Raw genomic sequence first — 15,775 nt, forward strand, 5'->3', positions numbered from 1 at the left:
AGAAGCAAATAAGATTATTTTAATGAGCGTTTTTTTCCTTAACTAGCATTAAGTTACCTGGGTTATACTTTGAGTGGTAATTAAACCTAAAAATAGCTTTCACACCTCTCGTTCTAGCTCTCTGAACAATAGATATGAGGTAGACCAAAGTCTGTGGTAAATTGTTTATCTCAGTACTAGACACTTGTCTCTTTTTATTATGTAATAATGATAATAATAATAATAATAAAAACATTGTGGTGCACCTTGTCTTAGATCTGCAATATTACAAACATGGTGCATTACTGGGTAATTGAACTCATTTTAAGAGACTCTACTTGCTACTGCAGTGTCCCTGAGTCTGTCCAAATCAAACCTGTCTATTAAAACTTGGCATGGATCAGGCAGTAGTGTTCCTATCTGGCAGCTGCTTCCACTTTATCCCAAGCAAAGGAAACAAGGGAATCTAGAATGAATCTGCGCCAAGAAACAGACACCCTGACGAACTTTACATTCACGCTTACGTGCTATCACTATCTCTTTTGCTTACTTAAACAAACCTTAGCCAAAAATATCAACCGAAAGCGTGAACTGGCTTATTCTCTATACATGAGCTCCCAGATGCCCATACTTGGCAAACACTAATATAATATGATTTACAAGAATGATAAAAATGTGAAAGTTTACATTTAATTAAGCTCTCATGGACTTCTTGTCCTGAAATGGACCTGACTGTTGCCCCAATCATAAGCCTTATATTATTTTATAATCCTATTTTTTTCCAAAAAGACCACCTCATGGACTGAATCAATGTCAATGTGAGGGGAAATGTGTATATCAGAGAATCAAACACACTGTGGCCTCACACGTCTAGTGTTGAGGGTTTGAGTTCCCCCTCAGTTCTGTTTGTATGTTCTCTTTGTGCTTGCTGGGTTTCCTCTCACAATCCAAAGACATGCAGATTAAGCTAACCGACATCCGAAAAATTGCTTGCAGCGTGTGCATGTGTGCCCTGCAATGGATTAGCACCCTGTGCATGGTGCCCAAAGTCTCCTGGAATACGCTTCAGCCCACAGCTTGTACAGTATAAGTGGTATAGAAGATAAATAAATGAAATAATATGAAAACTAATCGCTATAACAAGGTTTTTGGCATTAAAGTACTGTGTAAAAACCTTGCACCGTCAAAGCACCAAGTGGTGGAGCAAAAGGCAAGTATGAAATTAATTAATCCATCACAGGCAAAGCATTTGCACCATTGCTAAACCCAACTCTCATAGCCTCTTTGAAAATCCCTTTTGTCCCTGTTAATGGTCTACCACTGCATTACAGAATGTTTACACAGATGACAAGAAGTTTAAAGAAGGGGACATTCTCTCTCGTTATCCAGTCACATGCATTTGTGGAAATTTCTTGGCTAAAGGACTCCCCTGGGCCCTGAGACTACCATCAGACTAGAGACATTATTTCAGAAATTAGTACACAGATTAGCAAACTAACATAATAGTATTTAGAAAGTTTATGTACCAAACGAAATAGAAGAAAGTATGAATATTTCTCTGCATCAAATATAAAAAGTGTCTCATTTGTTTATTTTTGTTGTTTGTCAAAAAGGAGTATGGTAGAGCATTAAAGTATTAGTCCTACCCTAAACACTATTGATTACGCCCTATGAGGTGACTGTCTACTTATGTCTGGAAATCAGCCATCCAAGAGTCCACCATTGAAAGATTTTCAAGTGCAGAAGTAACAAGATCTTCCTCCACATACCACATTTCCACATGATTGTATGCAGTCATACTTCTATTCTGTCAAAAGATAATATCACATTGTTCTTGCCACCTTGTTTACATTTTCCTGTCCGCCTCTCTCTCTATCTGCCTCCCTGTCCACCTCCTCCTTTCCAATGTGAGGGAAAAATTAGCGGTAACTAAGTAGCCAGCAGACAAATAAAATGTGATGGCTAAGCTCCTGAAGCCCTTAGTTTTGTAAAGTTCACAGCCTGACATTAAAGACCAGCTGAGATGCAAATGAGCAGTGCAGAACGAATGAGCACAAATTAAACTTTTTAATTGCACATGACAGAACAGAGATGAGCTGTAGAGCTTCACCTCTTTCTCTATCCCTCTCTCACACTTACCACACATACCATCCGTGATTATCCATCTGCTCCTATCATTAATGTTGAGTGTTCTTATGTAATTACAACAGACTCGACGAAACTCCAAGCTCAGTGTTACGAAGCAATGGCATTCCTTTAGTCTGTATTGCTGAGAAGAGATTTAAAGTTTATTAAATACAAGCTGAAGAACCTGTGTTTGACGGGAAAAGAGTTTGCAGAAGTTAAAAGGGTAAAGCTAAAATAAGCTGATCAGTTTTAATGTAATCAGTGATAGTATTATTTCAGGTTGAAGTCCACATACATGTCTGTCGGTCTTTCTGTACAGCAGAACTCTAACCCTAACCCTAACCATAACCCTGCCTTACTTTTTAATACAATGAAAAACAATTTTGTAAGCTTGTGTATATTACGCTTTATTTAGGCTAAGTTGTACTTCTTTCGTCTTCAGCCAAACACACTCGGTTTTTGCCAGGGGGTCATTTTAGCACATAACACTGGGTTCACCGTTTACACTCCCTCACCTCGGACTGCTGCGAATACATTTTCTCTAACGACTTTGTGTTTTATCTCATAGTGGCGCTTCACATAACTGCTTTTTATTAGCAGTTTCAGAACATACAGTGAAACCTCGGATTGCGAGTAACACGGTTTGCGAGTGTACCGCAAGACGAGTAAAGACTTTTTAAAATAAATTTAGACTTGAAAAAAGGAACAAGTCTTGGTTTATGAGTACTGAGTATTATGTATCACGCATGCGCTTCTTGTTTCGATGCCGAGCGTCACATAATCACAACAGAGCCTATGGTTTTTCTCTCTCTTGCCCTGCGGAATTGTGGGTAATCGTCGCCCCTGCTGGGTCCTAGTGTGCGTCTCTCATTGGTATAATCAACATCTGTGTGCACGTGTGTCCCTGTAAAATATCGTCTTTCCGTTAATGTATGTGTGTGTGTGTGTGTGTGTGTGTGTGTGAAACTCAAATAAAAGAGGAGGAAGGGTTACTGTGTAAGATGAAAAGAGGGAGAGAGTTTAGCTTTACACACATACACACACACACAGCGCCTGCACGCATAAACGGAAAACTTGCGTATCTGTCTGGATTTATTTTTCACTTTTTTTTAAGGTAAAGTGGAGGTTAATTTTTTTTTACTTTATATTTTGTATTCATAATTTGTATGAATTTATTTTTTTGGTCTGTGGAATGAAAGATTTGAGTTTTCATTATTTCTTATGGGAAAACTCACTTCAATTTATGAGTGTTTTGAAATACGAGCCCGCTTCCGGAATGAATTATGTTCGTAATCCAAGGTTCCACTGTGTGAGACAAACTGGTTATAAACTTCCCACAGGAATAATAAGCATACATTGACCTGTCCATTTATCTTTGAGGTTAAGTTTTCATGACCTACTTTCCTTATTTTAGGAGTAAGCATGTTCGTTTCTGTTTCTTGAGGACTTTTGCGACTTGAAGGTACATTACCACCATTTCTGTGTCTACCACATACTCTGTCTATATATGCTAAACTATTGGATTGATTGGCAGTTTAGCCATGCCCATCTCTAGGGAAAAGCGCTAAATCAGTAAAAAAAAAAAAAAAAAAAAAGTGCTAGATGCTGTGACATAATCTGGCACATAACAGCTCATACCTTAATTTCTACTCAACATCTTGATTTCAGTTATTCTGCAAGTTTGACTTCAGGAAAATATCAAAGTACTGCCAAAGCTTTATTAAATTCTCTCCAGACAGTTTTGCATGATGCTGTAACAAAATCTGGCTGGACAAACATACAGACAAAAACTTAACTTTAACTGAAACGTAAAGATATCACTAAAAGAGCGAGTTCTGACCAATGCACAGACAAAACCTTTCTTTTATTCATATAGATGCTTTAGAAATGTACACGTGTACATATGTTAAAGTAAAAAATCTGTAGACCCAATAATTGGGCATGCAATAGTTTTAGCATGCTAGTTTTAGCTCTTCTGTTAATTTATGTTGTAAATTTATGTTGCATGTAGCACCTTGGTCCTGGAGGAATGTTGTTTCATTTTTCTGTGTACTAACTGTATATGGTTGAAGTGACAATAAGGCCTACTTGAACTTGACCTTGCAATGAGATAAAAAAAGACAAAAATCAATTCTCCTTGGATTCATGTTGGTACTTAATGTAATTCTATTAATATTGCTTATAAACTTATTTAGCTTAGTCCTTCAAGAAAAAAGACAAAAATCAAATAATAAATATTTAATCTGTCAAATACAGTACAGTATGTTATAAAATCATACATGTAAAAGCCATATTTCATTTTTATAAATTTGTTGTTGTGTTTATTTCTATTTTATTAGTTAAGCATTAAGCATTAAGTATCATACTCATAATTTGTATTGTGACATCATTTCATAAGTTGTTCTGTGACATCATCTCACAGTTATAAAGCTGCATGTCTATCACGCACGTTAGTTGTTTAGTTGTTGTTAAGACACGGAAGGATACAGAAAGGTGTGGAGAACACAAGCTTTTGACCGTGAGACTGTAAGCTAAAAGATACAGTGAAATAAGTTGTTGTAACTGTAATCTATCGAAGCTACAGAACACAGCAAATGACTTGTCATGACTACAGTGGATTTATGCAAGAAACTGTAACAACCGTTGTACTTTGATGTTGAAAATAAAACAAGAGACGTGTGTGACACTTTGTAACAAAAGGGACACGTGTCAGAACTTGTGAATAACATGCACGTACATGTAAAGTCAAAAGCTTTCTCCACTGCAAATGAAGATAAGTGATTTAAGAGTGTGAACGTGGAGTGAAGAGCGCGCGTGCGATTTCAAAAACGCGCATCGGCTGCCGACGAGCAACCGAAACCGACAAGCCAGACCTGCCTGCTTTAAATTTCACCATGTCACATGGCGAGGGCAACGTCGCTATCGTCGAATCTGAGCAGGTGATGGTGCTCGATGAAAACGATTCTTCAGACAAGCTTCACGAACTGAAGAACGCCAGAGAAGGCAAGTGGAGTCAGTTGACTATATTATACAATGAACTAGAGGCGCTTATGGACAATGCTTGTAATTTGCATGACGTTAAAGCCAAGCGCCGCCAAAACGATGGGCTGCTAAATGACTTTATTGAAAGCAATGTAAAAGTGCGATCGTGCACAAAGGATGAAGAGCGTAAAACCGATCAGCACCACTGGTATTACCCTAGATTGACGCGCTGCACAAAATTCATGGTAAGAGTGAAGTCGTGGGTCGCGGAAATTAGTAAATCGCTTTAAGTTGGCCCAAACAGTTAAAGATGGAGTTTTGCCAAACGACAGTGTGTCAATGTTGGAGCTCAAGACGCCCGCCCCCCAAAGGCACGGAAGCATAACTTTAGCGGCATCAAAGAGGTCCTTAACATCTACAGCATCCGAAGCTCGACTAAAAAAGGCAGAAGCCAACAGAGCAGCTTTGCTGGCTAAAGCAGCAACCTTGAGAGATCGGCAGGCGCTGGAACTGGAGGAAGCACAATTAAAGGCTGAGGAAAAGCATTTGAAAGCACGATTAAAGGCTGAGGAAGAGCAATTGAAAGCACAACTAAAGGCTAAACAAGCACAACTAAAGGCACAAAAGGAAAGGCTGGAAATGGAAACGGCGCTTGCAATGGCCGATGCTGAACTAAATTCGTACCAGAACCGTAAAAAACAATATCCTGCGAGACGGAGCGTGGTAATCGAAACGAGTGGTGCATGCCCCCCCCCGAACCGGAACACAATGACCACTACGACCACAGTTCGGCAACGGATCACCTCGAACTGCCATCACACCTCCGAGCAACCCACCTAAGCATGCCCGTGAGTGCCAAACCCATAATGTCAAGCACCTTAATGGAACGGCCTACCCAAGGTAACGAACACTCACTTTACAATACTGATACAGTGGAGTTTCAGGGTAGGATGCCACTTCAGGCAGTTATTACAGAAATGTTTGCGAAGAGTCTAAGGCAATTTTCCCTACCTCCGCGCAACGTTTCTTCGTTCGATGGTGACCCTCTTAAGTTCACGTCCTTTGTAAGGGCCTTTAAACATGTCATTGAAACCAAAACTGATAGCAATGCGTATAGGCTGTACTATCTTGAGCAGTACACCATAGGACAGCCTAATGACCTCGTGAGAAGCTGCCAGCTCATGCCAGAACATCGCGGTTATGCAGAAGCCATGAGATTGTTACATGATAAGTTTGGAAATAAACAAATAATCGCTACAACGCTGATGCAAAAGGCACTCAACTGGCCAAAAATAAAGTCAGAGGACGGAAAGTTGCTGACAACTTTCTCCCTGTTCCTGGTAAACTGTTACAATACCATGTCAAGCATCGATTACATGGATGAGCTAGACAATGTTACCAACCTGAGGACTATAGTCCTAAAACTGCCCTACAAATTGCATGAAAGATCGACGAACCATGCATACATGCACGAAAGGCTCACCTAGAAAAGAGCTAAGTTTGTGCAGCTGATGGAATTTGTAGAGCAAGAAGCAACGATAATGTCCAACCCACTTTTCGGCAACCTGAACGTTTCAACTAGTGATAAAAAACACTGCAACAAACCTCCTCCAGGGCTCAAGCAAAACATGGAAGGAAAAAGAGGTAGCAGCTTCGCAACTGGCGTAAAACAGGTTGGTAAAAATCATAAAGACTCGACTACAGCAAAGAGTAATGGTGCATTGGTTATCAGTGCTTTCACTAAACCCTGTGCATTTTGTGAGAAAAGTCATACCTTAGATGAATGCTACCAGTTTAACGCTAAGAAATATAAAGACAAATTGGACTTTTTGAGAAAGAATGGATTTTGCCTTGGATGTTTAGTAAAAGGACATTTAAGCAAAGACTGCACATTAAAAAAGAATAACATGTCAGTCGTGCTTAAAGAAACATCCTCGCATGCTACACATTGCCGCACAAAATACAGCTCAGGAGATGGTAAAAGTTGATGAGACTGAAACAGTTAATACCTTTCCTGCTACAGTGAGTCATGAAACAAGCGCCTGTACTGGGGCTGGAGACAATGGCATTCTCTCCATAGTATAGATTTAGAAGGTTTAAAGTGATGATTAATGTGAATGGTAAAAACTACATGGCTCTATCGTTATTAAAAAAAAAGTAATTGTCAGTCCTCCTGCCTGTCAATTAGGGGCTGGAACGTAAGAGCCATATTTCATTTTTATAAATTTGTTGTTGTGTTTATTTCTATTTCATTAGTTAAGCATTAAGTATTAAGTCTATTAGTTAAGCATTAAGCATTAAGTATCATACTCATAATTTGTATTGTGACATTATTTCATGTGTTGTTCTGTGACATCATCTCACAGTTATGTAGCTGCATGTCTATCACGCACGTTAGTTGTTAGTTAGTTGCAAGCTTTTGACCGTGAGACTGTAAGCTAAAAGATAAAGTAAAATAAGTTGTTGTAACTGTAATCCATCAAAGCTACAGAACACAGCAAACGGAATTAACAATAAGTATTTCCGATATTATACATATTATGACATAATTGAATGGAAATACAGTATTTTAAAATTGAAGCAAAAAAAACAAGACAAAAGTAAAAAGTAAGGATCATTTGTTTAAGTAAACAATAACACCAATAATAATAATAATAATAATAATAATAATAATTAGTAAACATGTATGTCATAAATGCATACACTAATTGTTCTGATAATCTAGAAAAATGCATCATTATTAACCTTCAGTCATGTTAAGATATTATAGAAATGAGGTTTACTGAATTGGTAATATACCATATATTACATTTTTCATACTTTAACCAGTTCTTTAAAAATGCACTGCAAAAAAAGCAATGTTCCTCCTGAAGATTGTCAAAAAATAGACAGAACTATACACTTGTTTATAATCTTTAATAATATTCGAATACATTTTGATTTAATTATGTCATCACTGTCCTTAAAAAAAATTAAAAACGTGTGATAACCAGAGTTACCTTGTGACAGGTGTCAGAAACTGATAAAACCGTAAAACTATAAATATAAATGAGTTTTTAATCTTGAGAAATCAAATTAATCGTTATATTAATTCAGCTATTACATTATCTGGTAGACATTTCCAGAGACATTACATTTAATGATGTGTAGGAAAAACTGTGATAGCAAACTAACAGGTTTTTTATTTATTTATATTCCCGCACTTAACTACAGAGGCACTGTTTGTGACCAGCCAAGGCGTGCATCTGCTTGGGGCCTCAGTCCAGTAGGGGGCCCCCGAGGGCTTACAAACGTATTTATTTTTATAAGATAATGCGATGGATTTTAAAGGACCCCTCCTCCTGCAAATTTTAGCCTAGGGCGCCGACATCCTCTAGATATGCCTCTGTACAGAGGGAAGTGGTGTGATGGAGGAGACTCACCGTGGTAGTTTTGACCCGGCCACCTGGCTGTGTGCAAGTCCAGCCTGATCTATTTACCAAAAGGTCACAGCCTTCATCGTCCAGACATGGCTCCATGTCACACCACTGCTTGGTCCTCACGATGCGGGCTGTGGAGCAAAACAAGGGGGATGTTATCTACCGTATAGACACATACAACACACACACACACACACATACAGTACACACAGTATTGTGATCCAGTTAATATCCTTTTGCCTACTATACTATCACTCTACAGTATGCTGAATACGGCTGCAGGAACACAATACAGGCTGTTAACATTAATCATGTCTGGTGAACTGTGGTGTATTCATGTGAGAAGGTTTGGCTTTGAGTCGTCTCACTTTCTTTACTCGTCTGATGCATTCCTGAATGTCATGCAAAAAACACAATGACAATGAAGAAGACATTATCAGAGAGCACAAAGACATTTAAAGTACATGAGGAACATGCTCGTGTGATGTCTAGCTTTTACCCAGATTGAATTTTGTTCTTGGGGACATAGTAAAGAGAACTAATCCTAATTACAATCTTATTTTATGGGTCAAGCCCATTTAACAATGAATGTCCTCACTGGATTTGCTCTTTGCACAACAGACACAAATGTAATCTTATTTTCACGCTGTGATTCCACCAAGCAAAACAGTGAAAAATGGTGAAATTCGACTCTCATTAAAGGCGGAGTCAGCGATACTGGAGAAAGATTGTTAAAATTTTAATTAAGCAACCAAATAAATGCCCTTGTCAGATGTTCACCCACACACTGCCAAGATAGCAACACTAGCAGTCAGGCTAGCTGACCAATATTAATATACTGTAAAACATCATCAATCAGGAACACCCCACCCCTGTTGCTGTTTAACAGGAATAGTGTTGCGTGCCACATTACAGTTTGTATCACTTTGCCAGTGTGTCACTCTCATCATACACGAATGCTAAGGACGAATAAACCTCTTTTCTTGTTTTCACCACCACAATACATGATGTACTTTTCCCAAATATACCAGTAAATGTTTTTAATTGTAATTATTCTAAAATTGAGCATATTGTTCACATATAATCGTTAACATGCATGCACCAGAGAACACTAATTTGGCAAGTCTTGCATTACCCAGGCAACAGGCTGTACATTAGTGATTTCACTAATTACAAATAAATGAGTTGCTCTTGAACTCAAAAACAATTTCTGGTAACAAACATTTCCTCCACTGACATTCTGCAAAAGCAGCCTTGCCTTTTAGTAACATTTGACTTGTCTTTATTTTATTGTTTTTATTATAGACAATATTATATTTAACAAGAGATTGCTGTTTTACACTTCCAGTGAAAGATACAGTGTAAAGGTCTTGAGCCACCCCTCACTTCTTTATATGTTGCTTTCAAAGAGCCAGACTTTCTTCTATTTTTAATATAGTCTTGAGGAATAGTTCTCCAGACTTCCTGCAGGCTCTCATTTTCAGTCCAGCCCCTGTACCTGACCACATTCAGATGAATGTTTTTTGTTTCTATAAATCAGTCAAAAAAAAAAAAAATCCAACTTAAGGCATGAACGGGTGTAAAGCAGGTACAGATGATGAGAGATGATCAGGTCTGAATGCTCAGTGGTTGGATGAGACGAGAGGGGAAATGAGGTTTCTGCTAAGGTTGTTACATAAACAATCGATTTTATTCAATTTTAAATGTTATTTTTAGGCACTTCATAGTAAAACAATTCCTTCCACTTTTTATGGTTTTTGTACAGTACTGTATATTGCCTCAAATCTAATCGTCTTATATCCTACTGTATGTTGTAAAATATCAGAGGTTACACATATTGTTGCAGAGAACAAAAACAACTCAGTGAGAAATAGTTCCTTAGATGAAAACCATGTTGATGAGGCCTTGCTGATGGCCAAACTATTTCGCTCAGACAGGAAAAAGGTTAGTAATGTAATATCACACTGGAGAGGAGTTAGTGTAAGTTAAAGGGATGAAAGAAGTTTTAAATACCCAAAAGAATTATATTTAAAGAATTAACCATAGAGGAGACGTACAGTCCTGTAAATCTCATGAATTATATTTCCACTTATTCTGCTTTAGATAATCAGTTCTGTTAGCGTCTCGATTTGGGATTCAGTCTTGTGTTAGAAGTTGATTAGCTTTGTAGTCGTAAATCAAAACAATTCGTTTCTGAAACAGTTTCTGAAAGTAGTCGTTCAGAAACAATTCAAAACAACTTATAAGCAATTATTAGGAAGTCAAGGCATCTTTTCTTTCTTTTTTTTTTTAAAATGACATAATGGTATGAGGTGTGTTTTCTTGCTGAACGTGCTTCTGTGACTAGTTCTAGATGGGGTATTGGGTATTGGGTATTGGCAGCCAGCTGCTCTCTCTCCCCTTAATATGGCAGACAGTACTGTACCAGCGACTGAGAGTTTGTATAATTTGCAATTATTAGAACACCTGAGACATTTAGTGATATATATATATATAGTATATATCAATAAATGTCTCAGGTGTTCTAATAATTATCTACAGTAGTTAAACATCTCACTGTAGTTATATACTGTAGTTAAACGTCCCAGTGCTGTTCAAGTCTATTAGCACCACTTACTGTAAGAAAAGCCTTTCGCCCAAGTTCAGTCGATACTTACTGTTGTACAAAATAGCTCAAATAACCACTCTTTACAATCGAGGTGTAAAGAAAAGCATTTCAGATATTTGGAATTATTTCAAATTTGAATGAATTGTGCAGTTAACATACTTTACATGCACCAGAGAACAGCGATTTAAGCAAGGCCTGCAACACTCTGACAACACACACTAATGATTTTATTAATTAAAAATAAATGCAAAGTTCTTGAGGGGAACAGAACATTTACCGAGCAGAATGCTTATCTTCCCCGAGTTATTTTCTCCCACTGATATTCTGCTAAAGCAACTTTTCCTTTCTGTAAAAGTTCCGTTCACTCTTTTCTGTTATCTTTGCTGGAAAATAATGTATTGAACAAAATAATTTCTTAGACATGGACCTCTTGCAATGTAAAGTAAATTCAATGCACTTTTGAAATCATCAGAGCAGGTTAATCTCCTGACCCTTAAATGCAATATCTGTCAGCACTTCTATAGCTCGTAAGAAGCCATTTTACTCTTAATCAGGGAACTGCTTTAAAAGCCTCTCAGCAGAAAGCTGCAATTTGTTTCTTTAAAAGCTGGTTATATTTTAAATGAGTGATTATTGCAATTTTTATAGAAGTCGCTATCCATTCCATCTTCATTAATACTGTATGTATTTTCCTGGTGCAAATATCACCATTTGTTTAAGTGGGGATTTGATGTAAAATGCAAAGCACACAATAAGATCTATTACTGCGGATGTGAATTAAGATTATCTGGTAGATTTGTGTGTGTGTGTGTGTGTGTGTGTGTGTGTGTGTGTGTGTGTGTGTGTGATGTCTAATATGAGAAATCAATAATTAGCAATTACAATAATGAAGCTTTAACAGCATCACCTCTCTGATCCTTAATTTACAAAATGACCACACAAAGGAATAATTTAATAAGGGAATAAAAAATTCTGAATAAGAGTATTGTGGATAGAAGAGGTACATTTGCAAAAAAGTATAAAAACATATATTTTTTGTAAAGAAGGATTACTTTGCCTACATTTTTTATCCAGAGTTATTCTATGAAACATTGCTTATATATTTTCAAAAGTTATTTTAGGCGCTATTTTCCTTGACATATAGCATCACCCTGCTTATTACCGTATGTATTGTACCTCGACTGTAACTACTGATGTGTCAGTGCATGAAAAGAACAAATAAAAAAAGCAGATGCACTGTATTACATTGTACTGTAGCCTATTGTTAGCAGTAATGAAGAAAGTGTAGTCTGATGTGTAAATAGGTTCAGTAGGTGGCTACACGCAAAAATCAATTCACAGCTTAGGCTTACAGTACTTCACACTGATTGCTGAAAACACTTAAACACTTCATATGTTCAACTTGCATCTGCGGTCTGCATATGTGGTCTCTCCGGTCTTGGCTGTATATATTTATTTTTTAAAAAGGCAAAAAAAGGTTTCTGATACATCAGGGTTAATGTCTTAGCCTTTGGCATCTAAAAGAAACATACAAAATGTTTGTCAAGGGAGCACGGATGGCTGTACTCTAAGGGAGGGCACGGCATACCCTTGCTCCTTTGGATAAACACTGAAATTCTACATAAATCTTGTATCATGTGGGATCATTAAATCATATGCCTCTGTTACAACAAGACAATAAAACACCACCAGGAAAAGCACTCTAATAAAAGTGCCAATATGAATGCATGCATACATCATTCCCTAAATAATGTTTTCTTAACAAATGCCTGTTTCCAATGGGAAATATACACTCTCAACATTAAACATACAGTGTAGCGCCTGAGTAAAGAGCTTGAGTTAGTATTGTTCTTAAAATATATTATTTGTAGGCTGAACCACTGAACTAAAATGGTTCAAAACACACATTCTGTTTAAAACAATATCTATGTAAATTTCCAAAGCCTGTTAGATAACTTTATTTTCTTACCACGCAACCTTGCTGGGTCTAGACCTGACCAAGTGAAGCAACACAACACTGCATCCAGAGGCTTGTACAGTGGGCTCTATGCATGGCACTTCACGCAGTTCTCTTCTTAACCTGATACGCCCATTGCTCTGGTACAGGGTTATGGTATCTAGATTCATTAGGGTGGCTTTCCTACAGTATGGCCACCCAGCTGTTTAGTCCCAGTCCTGTAAGTTATTAGAGTCACATTTTTTTTTTTACAATGCAATGACATTCAAAACATTAAACAGTGTTTAAGGGATGCCATTTTTTTTTCAGAACAGGTACAGTAAGGCCAGGGAGTTGATGTAGTGTGTAGATTTTAGAAACCTAAAAAAAATATCTATTTCCTATCATTGATGTCATGAAAAATCTTTAGGGATGGTGGGTGACTTTTTAATCCAAACAACTGAAATGACTGTGTCATTTTCACCAATTATCTGTAAGATCATTTCCCATTTTTCCTAATATTCAGAAACTCTTCCTCTCAACTGTGTGTGCACAAACATACTGTACACACACACACACATACTGCACAGCTTCAACCACAAACCACAGCAAGATAAATCAATTTTACACAATCCCATGAATCCTGGGATAAACATTTTACATGGCAGGAAATAAAATAACATGAAGGAGATGAAATCGGGATCCAAAAAGATGAAAAAATAAAATCACATCATGCCAAAAAAAAGTTGCTGAGCTTTAATAGTAAAGAGAAGTGTACTACATGCTGTAAGGCCAAAGCATCTACTACTTTTCCTTCTCTATTTCCTCTTGATGAAGCTATCAGTTCTCCTCATTTGTATGAATAGTGAATTACCACATGAACAAGAGTAATAAAGAAACAAGGAGTGGTCTATTTAATTGGATAATATGTCCTCCCTGAGTGTTTCTGTCTATGTGAATTGGATTTTGATAGCCTGTTAGCCCCAATTATTAACCCAACTGACCATAAAACAAGTGCAAGTGCAAACCCCAGGAAATGTTCTAATGTTATAAATCAACAGCATTCTAGTCTTGAAAGCTTATTTGATCCTTTGATGACATTTAAACCAATATTGTCATGACAGATTTTATGAATGCAGCTGTTTAGGAATCCAGTCACGGATAAAAACAAGGCCTAAAAACAAGGGCATAATTCGTAGCTGGACAGGACTTGAGCACACAGTTCATCTGGCCATGATAGGACAAGGAATAACGTCATTACGCTCTCTATGGGACACTATCTCATTGAAATGCTATATCTTGGTCATGTCAACAGCCTGCAACCTTGAGTAATAAATCCTATCTAATGCAGTGGAAAGCACGGGCGTGTCAGGATAAAAGGAACGTGAGCTCAGCTCTATAGACCATATCTGATCACAGCTGTTTATCTAATAATGCATCTGATGCTGTAAACGCCTGCATCGGCATTCTGTTCAAATTTACAATATTCGATCTCATCTCTGGAGGACGGTGGGACCATAATTCGAATCTCTGCCAACCCCCCCAACCCCCCTAGCACCAACCCCCCCCCCCCCAACCTTGTTACCCCCCTGAATAAAAGGCAAAACCACATTTCAAAGGATTTTTTTTGGGTATTTTACTTTGTTGTTTATTATCCAGATTCTCTTATCAACCTCGAGTGCCACTCCAGCAAAGCGCTGTTGGAAACAGGAAGCTTTTGAAATGTCAGCCTGCACTCTTTTGTAATTAAATTCTCATAAACGCATTAAAAGTCTTATGTTGGTATCCACATTTAAGTCGAGTTGGCACTACAGCAGGACCCGGAAACAGGAGCATGCAGTGAGCAGTGTGTATAGGACACAGTAACCCTCCCTTCCACTTTCACGCCATTAACATTCTCAGCAGCGCCTCCACCACCTAATGACAGCTCAAAGAGCCTTTTAAGAAAATTCTCTGTGTCTTAATTTCATGCGGATCTCCAACACGGCCAGGCATTATCAGTGGCCCCTGCCCCCAAACTACTTTTTATTTTTCGCTTCTTTTTTCCCCCTGCCTTTTCTGTCCTGGTTTACACCACTGCATCAATAAAACATCCCTACACACATGCAATCTTACAAAGCGAAAAGATCTGCCAAAGCTTTCACTACAGGACAAAAAAAATTAAATAAATAAAGGCGACCCAGTCAAACAGCACCCTCTTTCATGTTTCTTAAATGGACAAAATGTAGCCCAATTAGTTGTGTTCCTGAGTTGGAGTTCAACATGTGAGCGAGACCCTCACCAGGAGAGAGAGTGAAGCAACATGGAAACTAAAATAAATATCCTTTCCAACGAAGGCTGCATAATTGGTCGGACACGAACCATCTAGTTCCCTATATTCCATCGCATGATTCTTATCGCATTATTATGCACATCGGTTACACTGATGAAGATTAGCTCCCGATCCTGTCTTCCAGCTTTTTACCGATTTGGCTTACAAAAAAAAATATGCATACATGTTTTTTAATAATAATTAAAACAATCTTGTCACATAATCCGCCATTCCAAAGATGTTCCATGCAAAATAACACTTTGGTATTTACCATTCTTTTGCTTTCTTGTTTTGTCTCTTGTGTAAGATACAACATTATTTGTGTAAAAACCAAACTAACCTTTACACTAATAAATCTACTCTAATTGCTGTCAATCACAGCATGTTTAATCATGGAAATCCCTTGCTTTCAG

The 15,775-nt window shown here is 37.7% G+C and overlaps 1 protein-coding gene across 2 annotated transcripts in view; it reads right to left on the minus strand.

The window, feature by feature from the left end:
* The window catches only part of LOC128534281 (chemokine-like protein TAFA-5), a 163,209-nt gene that overhangs the window by 12,046 nt on the left and 135,388 nt on the right, over positions 1 to 15,775 (minus strand). For both annotated transcript variants that reach the window (XM_053508653.1, XM_053508654.1), the window contains exon 3: positions 8,511 to 8,638. In XM_053508653.1, coding sequence (XP_053364628.1) covers positions 8,511 to 8,638 — 128 coding nt within the window. The remainder of the gene's footprint in view (positions 1 to 8,510; positions 8,639 to 15,775) is intronic.

The sequence above is a fragment of the Clarias gariepinus genome, chromosome 12 (assembly GCF_024256425.1).
Source record: "Clarias gariepinus isolate MV-2021 ecotype Netherlands chromosome 12, CGAR_prim_01v2, whole genome shotgun sequence".
NCBI classification, from domain to species: domain Eukaryota; kingdom Metazoa; phylum Chordata; class Actinopteri; order Siluriformes; family Clariidae; genus Clarias; species Clarias gariepinus.